This window comes from Rana temporaria, chromosome 5 (genome assembly GCF_905171775.1).
Source record: "Rana temporaria chromosome 5, aRanTem1.1, whole genome shotgun sequence".
NCBI classification, from domain to species: domain Eukaryota; kingdom Metazoa; phylum Chordata; class Amphibia; order Anura; family Ranidae; genus Rana; species Rana temporaria.
The window spans coordinates 427,742,925-427,755,910 of record NC_053493.1 but is presented as its reverse complement, the minus strand read 5'-3'; the positions used below and the strand labels follow the sequence as shown (position 1 = coordinate 427,755,910).

Sequence of the window (12,986 nt, the reverse complement as noted above, 5' to 3'; positions counted from 1 at the left end):
CGGGGCCCCACACCCCGTCCCCCAATCCTGACCCTAATACATGGAGGAAACTAGGCCACCTCCAGACCGGGGCCCCCCAATCCTGACCCTCCTACATAATACATGGAGGAAACTAGGCCACCTCCAGACCGGGGCCCCCCAATCCTGACCCTCCTACATAATACATGGAGGAAACTAGGCCACCTCCAGACAGGGGCCCCCCACCCCCGTCCCCCCAATCCTGACCTTCCTACATAATACACGGAGGAAACTAGGCCACCTCCACACAGGGGCCCCCCGGGGCCCCACACCCCATCCCCCCAATCCTGACCCTCCTACATAATACATGGAGGAAACTAGGCCACCTCCAGACCGGGGCCCCCCGGGGCCCCACACCCCATCCCCCCAATCCTGACCCTCCTACATAATACATGGAGGAAACTAGGCCACCTCCAGACCGGGGCCCCCCAATCCTGACCCTCCTACATAATACATGGAGGAAACTAGGCCACTTCCAGACCGGGGCCCCCCACCCCCGTCCCCCCAATCCTGACCTTCCTACATAATACATGGAGGAAACTAGGCCACCTCCAGACAGGGGCCCCCCACCCCGTCCCCCCAATCCTGACCTTCCTACATAATACATGGAGGAAACTAGGCCACCTCCAGACAGGGGCCCCCCGGGGCCCCACTCCCTGTCCCCCCAATCCTGACCCTCCTACATAATACATGGAGGAAACTAGGCCACCTCCACACAGGGGCCCCCCGGGGCCCCACACCCCGTCCCCCCAATCCTGACCCTCCTACATAATACATGGAGGAAACTAGGCCACCTCCAGACCGGGGCCCCCCAATCCTGACCCTCCTACATAATACATGGAGGAAACTAGGCCACCCCCAGACAGGGGCCCCCCGGGGCACCACCCCCCGTTCCCCAATCCTGACCCTCCTACATAATACATGGAGGAAACTATGCCACCTCCAGACCAGGCCCCCCCGGGGGAGAGAATTTTGGTAATTCTGAAGGAGATTGTAGAAGGGGGACAGGGTGTATGGCTCCAGAGGGCCCCTATTGGGAGGGGAGACGGGGTGTATGGCCCCAGAGGGCCCCTATTGGGAGGGGAGACAGGGTGTATGGGCCTAGGGGGTCCTATTGGGAGGGGAGACGGGGTGTATGGCTCCAGAGGGCCCCTATTGGGAGGAGAGACAGGGTGTATGGCCCCAGGGGGCCCCTATTGGGAGGGGAGACGGGGTGTATGGCTCCAGAGGGCCCCTATTGGGAGGGGAGACAGGGTGTACGGCCCCAAGAGGCCCCTATTGGGAGGGGAGACGGGGTGTATGGCCCCAGAGGGCCCTTATTGGGAGGGGAGACGGGGTGTATGGCCCCAGAGGGCCCCTATTGGGAGGGGAGACGGGGTGTATGGCTCCAGAGGGCCCCTATTGGGAGGGGAGACGGGGTGTATGGCTCCAGAGGGCCCCTATTGGGAGGGGAGACGGGGTGTATGGCTCCAGAGGGCCCCTATTGGGAGGGGAGACAGGGTGTACGGCCCCAAGAGGCCCCTATTGGGAGGGGAGACGGGGTGTATGGCCCCAGAGGGCCCTTATTGGGAGGGGAGACGGGGTGTATGGCTCCAGAGGGCCCCTATTGGGAGGAGAGACGGGTTGTATGGGCCTAGGGGGTCTCATTGGGAGGGGAGACGGGGTGTATGGCTCCAGAGGGCCCCTATTGGGAGGGGAGACGGGGTGTATGGCCCCAGAGGGCCCCTATTGGGAGAGGAGACGGGGTGTATGGGCCTAGAGGGCCCTATTGGGAGGGGAGACGGGGTGTATGGCTCCAGGGGGCCCCTATTGGAAGGAGAGACGGGGTGTATGGCCCCAGAGGGCCCCTATTGGGAGAGGAGACAGGGTGTATGGCCCCAGAGGGCCCCTATTGGGAGGAGAGACGGGGTGTATGGCTCCAGAGGGCCCCTATTGGGAGGAGACGGGGTGTATGGCTCCAGAGGGCCCCTATTGGGAGGAGAGACGGGTTGTATGGGCCTAGGGGGTCTCATTGGGAGGGGAGACGGGGTGTATGGCTCCAGAGGGCCCCTATTGGGAGGGGAGACGGGGTGTATGGCCCCAGAGGGCCCCTATTGGGAGAGGAGACGGGGTGTATGGGCCTAGGGGGCCCTATTGGGAGGGGAGACGGGGTGTATGGCTCTAGGGGGCCCCTATTGGAAGGAGAGACGGGGTGTATGGCCCCAGAGGGCCCCTATTGGGAGAGGAGACAGGGTGTATGGCCCCAGAGGGCCCCTATTGGGAGGAGAGACGGGGTGTATGGCTCCAGAGGGCCCCTATTGGAAGGAGAGACGGGGTGTATGGCCCCAGAGGGCCCCTATTGGGAGAGGAGACAGGGTGTATGGCCCCAGAGGGCCCCTATTGGGAGGGGAGACGGGGTGTATGGCCCCAGAGGGCCCCTATTGGGAGGGGAGACGGGGTGTATGGCTCCAGAGGGCCCCTATTGGGAGGAGAGACGGGGTGTAAGGCCCCAGAGGGCCCCTATTTGGAGGGGAGACAGGGTGTACAGCCCCAGAGGGCCCCTATTGGGAGGAGAGACGGGGTGTACAGCCCCAGAGGGCCCCTATTGGGAGGGAAGACGGGGTGTATGGCTCCAGAGGGCCCCTATTGGGAGGGGAGACGGGGTGTATGGCTCCAGGGGGCCCCTATTGGGAGGGGAGACGGGGTGTGTGGCTTTAGAGGGCCCCTATTGGGAGGGGAGACGGGGTGTATTGCTCCAGAGGGCCCCTATTGGGAGGGGAGACAGGGTGTATGGCCCCAGGGGGCCCCTATTGGGAGGGGAGACGGGGTGTATGGCTCCAGGGGGCCCCTATTGGGAGGAGAGACGGGGTGTATGGCTCCAGATGGCCCCTATTGGGAGGAGAGACGGGGTGTATGGCTCCAGAGGGCCCCTATTGGGAGGGGAGACGGGGTGTATGGCTCCAGGGGGCCCCTATTGGGAGGGGAGACGGGGTGTATGGCCCCAGGGGGCCCCTATTGGGAGGAGAGACGGGGTGTATGGCTCCAGAGGGCCCCTATTGGGAGGGGAGACAGGGTGTATGGCCCCAGGGGGCCCCTATTGGGAGGGGAGACGGGGTGTATGGCTCCAGGGGGCCCCTATTGGGAGGAGAGACGGGGTGTATGGCTCCAGATGGCCCCTATTGGGAGGAGAGACGGGGTGTATGGCTCCAGAGGGCCCCTATTGGGAGGGGAGACGGGGTGTATGGCTCCAGGGGGCCCCTATTGGGAGGGGAGATGGGGTGTATGGCCCCAGGGGGCCCCTATTGGGAGGAGAGACGGGGTGTATGGCTCCAGAGGGCCCCTATTGGGAGGGGAGACGGGGTGTACGGCCCCAGAGGGCCCCTATTGGGAGAGGAGATGGGGTGTATGGCCCCAGGGGGCCCCTATTGGGAGGGGAGACGGGGTGTAAGGCCCCAGAGGGCCCCTATTGGGAGAGGAGACGGGGTGTATGGCCCCAGAGGGCCCCTATTGGGAGAGGAGACGGGGTGTATGGCCCCAGAGGGCCCCTATTGGGAGGGAAGACGGGTGTATGGCCCCAGAGGGCCCCTATTGGGAGGGGAGACGGGGTGTATGGCTCCAGAGGGCCCCTATTGGGAGGGGAGACGGGGTGTACGGCTCCAGAAGGCCCCTATTGGGAGGGGAGACGGGGTGTACGGCCCCAGAGGGCCCCTATTGGGAGAGGAGACGGGGTGTATGGCCCCAGGGGGCCCCTATTGGGAGGGGAGACGGGGTGTACGGCCCCAGAGGGCCCCTATTAGGAGGGGAGACGGGGTGTACGGCCGCAGAGGGCCCCTATTGGGAGGAGAGACAGGGTGTATGGCCCCAGAGGGCCCCTATTGGGAGGGGAGACGGGGTGTACGGCCCTAGAGGGCCCCTATTGGGAGGGAAGACGGGGTGTATGGCTCCAGAAGGCCCCTATTGGGAGGGGAGACGGGGTGTACGGCCCTAGAGGGCCCCTATTGGGAGGGAAGACGGGGTGTACGGCCCCAGAGGGCCCCTATTGGGAGGGGAGACGGGGTGTACGGCCCCAGAAGGCCCCTATTGGGAGGGGAGACGGGGTGTACGGCCCCAGAGGGCCCCTATTGGGAGGGAAGACGGGGTGTACGGCCCCAGAGGGCCCCTATTGGGAGGGGAGACGGGGTGTACGGCCCCAGAGGGCCCCTATTGGGAGGGAAGACGGGGTGTACGGCCCCAGAGGGCCCCTATTGGGAGGGAAGACGGGGTGTACGGCCCCAGAGGGCCCCTATTGGGAGGGAAGACGGGGTGTACAGCCCCAGAGGGCCCCTATTGGGAGGAGAGACAGGGTGTACGGCCCCAGAGGGCCCCTATTGGGAGGGGAGACGGGGTGTATGGCCCCAGAGGGCCCCTATTGGGAGGGGAGACGGGGGGACTGTGGGGACATGTTTGCCGTGTTGTGTAAAGAGAACCTGTCACCGGAGATTATCGGTTGGAATAACATTTTTATTTGGTTGAGGAATCCATCGGAAACGTGTTATTGGGGTCCTCTGACAGAGAGCAGGGGGGGGGGGGCTCCTATAGCAACCAATCAGAAGTGGAGGAGGGGTGAGTGTCAGCTCTTGTGTCGCAGGAGATCAGATTTGGGGTGTCCTCATTATCCTGATCCTGATGGGGGTTGTAGTCCCCGTGTGTCCCCCTGGCAATGGTGGGATGAGGATTCCGGCTCTGGACACAGAAAGTTCAATATTGGTCTCTGGGGGGGGTCGGAGCTTCATTGTGTGTCACAGCTGGGACAATCCTGACATCCTGGTTACACAGCCGGGAAGGACAAAGCCCCATTTACACACTTGTCACCGCCGGAGACCCCCGAACCTGTTTACTGACATTCCTGGAAGTCATCCCGGGGCCCATTGTGTCCCCCGTCACAGGACTGACATTGGGGGGGGGGGGGGTCAGGACATGGGGGGGTCAGTATGGAGGAAGAGCATCCGTCTAATGAAATCTTCTTCATCTCTGCGGAGTCACAGATCAGAGGGACACAATCCGGGGGCCACAAAGATGGGGGGGGGGGGCTGATTGGTTTATTGCTGGTATAATAAATTTTCCCGGGATTATCCCCCCGAGTCTGATCTTCATTATCCTCCATCAAGTCAACATTTCTATTATCACTGGGGGAGGAAATTGTCTGTCCTGCCACTGTGCCCCAAATATTGCCACTGTGCCCCAAATATTGCCACTGTGCCCCAAATGTTGCCACTGTGCCCCAAATGTTGCCACTGAGCCCCAAATGCTGCCACTGAGCCCCAAATATTGCCACTGTGCCCCAAATATTGCCACTGTGCCCCAAGTTTTTCCACTGTGCCCCAAATATTGCCACTGTGCCCCAAATGTTGCCACTGTGCCCCAAATGTTGCCACTGAGCCCCAAATGCTGCCACTGAGCCCCAAATATTGCCACTGAGCCCCAAATATTGCCACTGTGTCCCAAGTGCTGCCACTGTGCCCCAAATATTGCCACTGTGCCCCAAATGTTGCCACTGAGCCCCAAGTGCTGCCACTGTGCCCCAAATATTGCCACTGAGCCCCAAGTGCTGCCACTGTGCCCCAAATATTGCCACTGTGCCCCAAATGTTGCCACTGACCCCCAAATGCTGCCACTGAGCCCCAAATATTGCCACTGAGCCCCAAGTGCTGCCACTGTGCCCCAAGTGCTGCCACTGTGCCCCAAATTTTGCCAAATGTTGCCACAGTGCCCCAAATGCTGCCACTGAGCCCCAAATATTGCCACTGAGCCCCAAGTGCTGCCACTGAGCCACAAATATTGCCACTGAGCCCCAAGTGCTGCCACTGTGCTCCAAGTGCTGCCACTGAGCCCCAAATATTGCCACTGTGCCCCAAGTGCTGCCACTGAGCCCCAAATATTGCCACTGAGCCCCAAATGTTGCCACTGTGCCCCAACTATTGCCACTGAGCCCCAAATGTTGCCACTGTGCCCCAGGTGCTGCCACTGTGCCCCAAATATTGCCACTGTGCCCCAAATATTGCCACTGTGCCCCAAATATTGCCACTGACCCCCAAATGCTGCCACCGAGCCCCAAATATTGCCACTGAGCCCCAAGTCTTGCCACTGTGCCCCAAATATTGCCGCTGTGCCCCCCCCGTCATCTGCCCGGAACTTACCTTGTCTAGGTTGGGCAGCGGGTGATGGCGGCAGGAGGTGTCCTCCATTTTCCCCGACCCTGATGTCTTCTCCCGCCCGCTCCCCCTCTCATCCTGTGCTGTGATTGGACGTCTGATAGGCGTTCAATCACATCACCTGTCGCTTCAGCCAATCAGGTGACAGGTAACACAGACCCGGTGCACCTGATTGGTTCAATGTTAGGAAACTGAATTCCTTCGCTTTCCTAACATTCAGCTGAGTGAGAAGAGAACGCACAGCGCTGCGCCCGCTTCTCACATTTCTGGGTGCCTATAAGAGCCTACGGCTCTAATCAGGTGCATCCAAAAAACACCCCCCCCTACTGCTGTAATTCAGGCGCCCGAAAAGGGGCGGGACACCTGAATGGGGGGCGTCAGCAGCGACCAGAGATAGAGTCATGCAATGCAGGACTCTCTATGGGGATTAGAGAGTGACAGGAGGGGGGGGGGGTGGTTGGTTTGTCGCCCCCCCAAAAAAATGGAGCAGAGTCACTTCCTTCACAAGTATGGAGGCAGATTATTGCGTCTTCCAATATTCGGTGTGCAATTCGCTTCTTTCCAAATCAAAATTCAGACCCGTTTTTCGTTATTCGGAAATCCCGAGGTCTCCGAATTCTGAATCACAATGTAAACGAAATCCGTCCGAAATAATAACATTCAGAATTTGATTTCCAATTTGGAGACAAATATGAAATGTGAACTTATTGAAATTCTTAGAGGGGAAAAATTTGGCAGCCGCATTTCAATCGGAAAAAAATTGAATCAAATTCGGGAAATTCAAATCAAATTTGAAAACGAATAAATGAAGCAAAATGGATTCCAAAACTTTATTTAAGTAAGAAATGGAAACAAAATAAATGTTTTGGTTCCGGAACATGTCTGGTTCATTCCCTATTGGCCCCCCCGGGAATCTGGCGTTCTGATTGGTTGGTGCGCTGTCTCCATCATGGACGTGATCAATCAGGACCAACTATACAAACTTCATACATGATGCAATCGGGGTCCCCTGTAACAAAGTTTTATCACCCGTAGAGTCGTAGATTCTCCCCTTCCTGTTGAGGGGTGACCACACTATATTGTAGAGTAATGACCCCCGAACCCCGTCTTCTATGTATAATGTCCTGTGTATGGGGGTTCCTCTTCGGTTGTCAGTGACACGATTGTCTCCCGGAGACGAGGAAAGGATGGGTTGTCACGGGACATGAAAGGGGTCCCTGAGTGTCCGGTAATCCCCGGGACAATCCAGTGGGCGGGGGAGGAGACGCCGGTGGTGGGTTTCCATGTGAATGGAGGGGAGCAGCTGTGTTTATATGGAGCGGCCAATCCCAGCACAGACACATGTCGCCCGTCATCCCCCTCTATAGGGGTATATAAGGAGGATGGAGTACATAGAGCCACACACTGTACCTGGCAGGAGAGGAGCGTACAATCTGCGTACAATCTGTGTACAATCTGCGTACAATCTGCGTACAATCTGCGTACAATCTACGTCTGACAGATCTGATCTCTCCAACGGGGAACCTACATGAGACACATAGGTGAGTCCGTACAATCTGCGTACAATCTGTGTACAATCTGCGTACAATCTGCGTACAATCTGCGTACAATCTACATCTGACAGATCTGATCTCACCAGCGGGGACCCTACATGAGACACAGAGGTGAGTCCGTACAATCTGCGTACAATCTGCGTACAATCTGCGTACAATCTGCGTACAATCTGCATACAATATACGTCTGAAAGATCTGATCTCACCAACGGGGAACCTACATGAGACACAGAGGTGAGTCCGTACAATCTGCGTACAATCTGCGTACAATCTGCGTACAATCTGCGTACAATCTGCATACAATCTGTGTAAATCTGCATACAATCTGCGTACAATCTGCATACAATCTGTGTAAATCTGTGTACATTCTGCGTACAATCTGCATACAATCTGCGTACAATGGGCCAGATTCACATAGAGATACGACAGTTTATCTCCTGATACGCCATCGTATCTCAGAGTTGCGTCGGTCGTATCTATGCGCCTGATTCATAGAATCAGTTACGCATAGATATGCCTAAGATCCGACAGGAGTAACTGTGTTACACCGTCGGATCTTAACTGCATTTTTAAAATGGCCGCGGGGGCGTTCTCGCTGATTTACGCAGAGAATATGTAAATCAGCGAGATACGCCAATTCACGAACGTACGCGGGCCCGACGTAGTCACTTTACGCCGTTTACGTAAGGGTTTTCCCGGCGCAGCCAATGTTAAGTATGGCCGTCGTTCCCGCGACGAAATTTGAATTTTTTACGTCGTTTTCCTAAGTCGTTTGCGGATAGGGATTTTCGGAAATGACGCTCACGTCGGCTTCATTGACGTTTTCCGATTTGGAGTTGGAGCATGCGCACTGGGCTATTTTTACGGCCGGCGCATGCGCAGTTCGATCGGCGCGGGGGCGGCTTAATTTGAATACAAGCCGCCCCCTTTGAATTACGCGGCCTTGCGCCGGGCCATTTACACTACGCCGCCGCAAATTACAGAGCAAGTGCTTTGAGAATACGGCACTTGCTCCAGTAAGTTGCGGCGGCGTGGTGTAAATGGCTTACGCTACGCCGCCGCGGGTTCTATGTGAATCTGACCCAATCTGTGTACAAACTGCGTACAATCTGCGTCTGGCAGATCTGATCTCCTCATTGGTCATGTATGGTGGGATCTGTGTGATGATTGTCGGGGGGTCAGAAGCCGTGCGACAATCTCATGGTGTGTGGGATTGGGTGAGATCGGTAGGATGTCGGTGGGTGGGTGTGAGATCGTTACGTTGTATCACAGATCTGCCGCACACTCTGACACTTGTCACACTGCTGATAATCTACAACACGGCTGATAAATCCCCTGATTGTGTCGGTATCTGTAGTCGGGGGTTTTCTCCCAATAAAGTGACCCCCAGACATCCCCCCAACATGTCACTTCCTCCCCAAAACCGATCTTTCTGTATTCAGGTGAGTGGGAGATTTCAGGGGACTGATGGAGTCATGACTTCTCAACTCCTCTCATGGTCCCGTGTCTATCCCGTGTCTGTCCCGTGTCTATCCTGTGTCTGTCCCGTGTCTATCCCATGTCTGTCCCATGTCTATCCCATGTCTATCCCATGTCTGTCCCATGTCTATCCTGTGTCTATCCCATGTCTATCCCATGTCTGTCCCATGTCTATCCTGTGTCTGTCCCATGTCTATCCCGTGTCTGTCCCATGTCTATCCCATGTCTATCCTGTGTCTGTCCCATGTCTGTCCCATGTCTATCCTGTGTCTGTCCCATGTCTGTCCCATGTCTATCCTGTGTCTGTCCCATGTCTGTCCCGTGTCTATCCCATGTCTGTCCCATGTCTATCCTGTGTCTATCCCATGTCTGTCCCATGTCTGTCCCATGTCTATCCTGTGTCTGTCCCATGTCTATCCCGTGTCTGTCCCATGTCTATCCCGTGTCTGTCCCATGTCTATCCCATGTCTGTCCCATGTATATCACGTGTCTGTCCCATGTCTATCCCGTGTCTGTCCCATGTCTATCCCATGTCTGTCCCATGTCTATCCCGTGTCTGTCCCATGTCTATCCCGTGTCTATCCCGTGTCTATCCTGTGTCTGTCCCGTGTCTATCCTGTGTCTGTCCCGTGTCTATCCTGTGTCTGTCCCGTGTCTGTCCCATGTCTGTCCCATGTCTATCCCGTGTCTGTCCCGTGTCTGTCCCATGTCTATCCCATGTCTATCCCATGTCTGTCCCGTGTCTGTCCTGTGTCTGTCCCATGTCTGTCCCATGTCTATCCCGTGTCTGTCCCATGTCTATCCCGTGTCTGTCCCATGTCTATCCCGTGTCTGTCCCATGTCTATCCCGTGTCTGTCCCATGTCTATCCCGTGTCTGTCCCATGTCTATCCCGTGTCTGTCCAATGTCTATCCCGTGTCTGTCCCATGTCTATCCCGTGTCTGTCCAATGTCTATCCCGTGTCTGTCCAATGTCTATCCCGTGTCTGCCCCGTATTTTTCCCATGTCTATCCCGTGTCTGTCCAATGTCTATCCCGTGTCTGTCCCATGTCTATCCCGTGTCTGTCCAATGTCTATCCCGTGTCTGCCCCGTATTTTTCCCATGTCTATCCCGTGTCTGTCCCATGTCTATCCCGTGTCTGTCCCATGTCTATCCCGTGTCTGTCCCATGTCTATCCCGTGTCTGTCCCATGTCTATCCCGTGTCTGTCCAATGTCTATCCCGTGTCTGTCCCATGTCTATCCCGTGTCTGTCCAATGTCTATCCCGTGTCTGTCCAATGTCTATCCCGTGTCTGCCCCGTATTTTTCCCATGTCTGTCCCATGTCTATCCCGTGTCTGTCCAATGTCTATCCCGTGTCTGTCCCATGTCTATCCCGTGTCTGTCCAATGTCTATCCCGTGTCTGCCCCGTATTTTTCCCATGTCTGTCCCATGTCTATCCCTTGTCTAGCCCATGTCTATCCCGTGTCTGGCCCATGTCTGTCTCGTGTCTGTCCAATGTCTGCCCCGTATTTTTTCCCATGTCTGTCCCATGACTATCCCGTGTCCGTCTTGTATTTTTCCCATGTCTGTCCCGTGTCTGTCCCATGCCTATCCTGTGTCTGTCCTGTGTCTATCCCGTGTCTGTCCCATGTCTGCCACATATTTTCCCCATGTCTATCCCGTGTCTGTCCCATGTCTATCCCGTGTCTGTCCAATGTCTGCCACATATTTTTCCCATGACTTTCCCGTGTCTGTCCAATGTCTGTCCCATGTCTGCCACATATTTTTCCCATGTCTGTCCCGTGTCTGCCCCGTATTTTTCCCATGTCTGTCCCATGTCTGCCACATATTTTTCCCATGTCTGTCCCATGTCTGCCACATATTTTTCCCATGTCTGTCCCATGACTATCCCGTGTCTGTCCCATATTTTTCCCATGTCTATCCCATGTCTATCCCGTGTCTGTCCCATGTCTATCCAGTGTCTGTCCCATGTCTATCCCGTGTCTGGCCCATGTCTGTCCCGTGTCTGTCCAATGTCTGCCCGTATTTTTCCCATGTCTGTCCCATGACTATCCTGTGTCTGTCTTGTATTTTTCCCATGTCTGTCCCATGTCTATCCCGTGTATGTCCCATGCCTATCCCATGTCTGTCCCGTGTCTGTCCCATGTCTGCCACATATTTTTCCCATGTCTGTCCCGTGTCTGTCCAATGTCTGGCCCGTGTCTGTTCCGTGTCTGTCCAATGTCTGGCCCGTGTCTGTTCCGTGTCTGTCCCGTGTCTGCCACATATTTTTCCCATGTCTGTCCCATGTCTGTCCCATGTCTATTCCGTGTCTGTCCCATGCCTATACCATGTCTGCCACATATTTTTCCATGTCTATCCCATGTCTGTCCCATGTCTATTCCGTGTCTGTCCCATGCCTATACCATGTCTGCCACATATTTTTCCATGTCTATCCCGTGTCTGTCAACTGTCTATCCCGTGTCTGTCCCATGTATATCACCTGTCTATCCTGTGTCTGCCTCGTATTTTTCCCATGTCTATCCAATGTCTGTCCCATGTCTATCCAATGTCTGTCCCGTGTCTGTCACATGTCTGTCCCGTGTCTGCCCCCTATTTTCCCCATGTTTCCCTGTGTCTGTCCTGTGTCTGTCCCATGTATATCCTGTGTCTTTCCCATGTCTGTCCGGTGTCTTTCCAGTATCTGTCCCGTGTCTGTTCTGTGTCTTGTGTCTGTCCCGTGTCTGTCCTGTGTCTTGTGTCTGTCCTGTGTCTATCCCGTTTCTATCCCATGTCTATCCCGTGTCTATCCCATGTCTGTCCCGTGTCCCGTGTCTATCCCATGTCTATCCCGTGTCTATCCCATGTCTGTCCCGTGTCCGGTGTCCCTCCTGTCTTCTTATAATGACATGGGAGGCGGAGGTGTGATGTCATCCTATGATAATGACATGTGCCGGGTGATATACATGCTGTACTTCAGCAGATGATGGGCACAGATCTGAGGATATAATATGAAAACATGTCGCCCACCTATACTGGAGAGGAGATTACATAATCTGAGGCTTTGTGTGATTGACAGGTTGGATCCGCCCACAATGAGGACAGCGCTGCTGCTGACGCTATGGACGAGGGCGATATTCTGCAGCGGGTAGGTCTCACCTCACTGTGTCAGTAATCTACTCTGTGTTCCCCTTTAATTCCCTGTGTCAGTTCCATTCTCTGTGTCAGTAAATTTCTCCCGGTGCCCCCCCTGCAGGCGGTGGTGCGAGCGGACGGTGCAGGTGACGGAGGAAGAGGTGGTCTCCCCGCGGAGGGAGCAGCTGGTCCCGTGCTCCAGCATGTACCAGTATAATCTGGAGGGGTGGCAGCTGGACCTGGAGTCCATGAGACGCATGTATGGGGGTGACGCCGGCATCGCCAGTTATTACACGGAGCGGGGGGCCTCCGCCATGTGTTACATCTACAAGTGAGTGGAAGGGCCGCCATTGGGTCACACTGATATGTCTCCGCCCAGACTAATATATAAATATATCTTCATACCCCACCAGACCACAGAGCACCAGACCGGCTGTGTGGAACCGGACCGTCCGGGCTTGCTGTGAGGGCTGGAGTGGAGCCCACTGTACTGAGGGTGAGTGATAGCATGGGAACACCTAGGCCCATATCTGATGAAAGGTCAGGAACTGAGGAGAAACATTGACAAGGCATTCCACTGGACAGGAGACCCCACACATTAAATTGTGCCCAGCAGGGCTCAATTATAACAGTCAAAGATACATCAGA

The 12,986-nt window shown here is 55.9% G+C and overlaps 1 protein-coding gene across 1 annotated transcript in view; it reads left to right on the top strand.

The window, feature by feature from the left end:
* Positions 1 to 12,140: 12,140 nt before the first annotated feature.
* LOC120941395 (SCO-spondin-like) overlaps positions 12,141 to 12,986 on the top strand; it is a 210,291-nt gene continuing 209,445 nt past the window's right edge. The window contains exons 1-3 of the mRNA XM_040354735.1: positions 12,141 to 12,351; positions 12,460 to 12,669; positions 12,752 to 12,834. Coding sequence (XP_040210669.1) covers positions 12,215 to 12,351; positions 12,460 to 12,669; positions 12,752 to 12,834 — 430 coding nt within the window. The 5' untranslated portion in view covers positions 12,141 to 12,214. The remainder of the gene's footprint in view (positions 12,352 to 12,459; positions 12,670 to 12,751; positions 12,835 to 12,986) is intronic.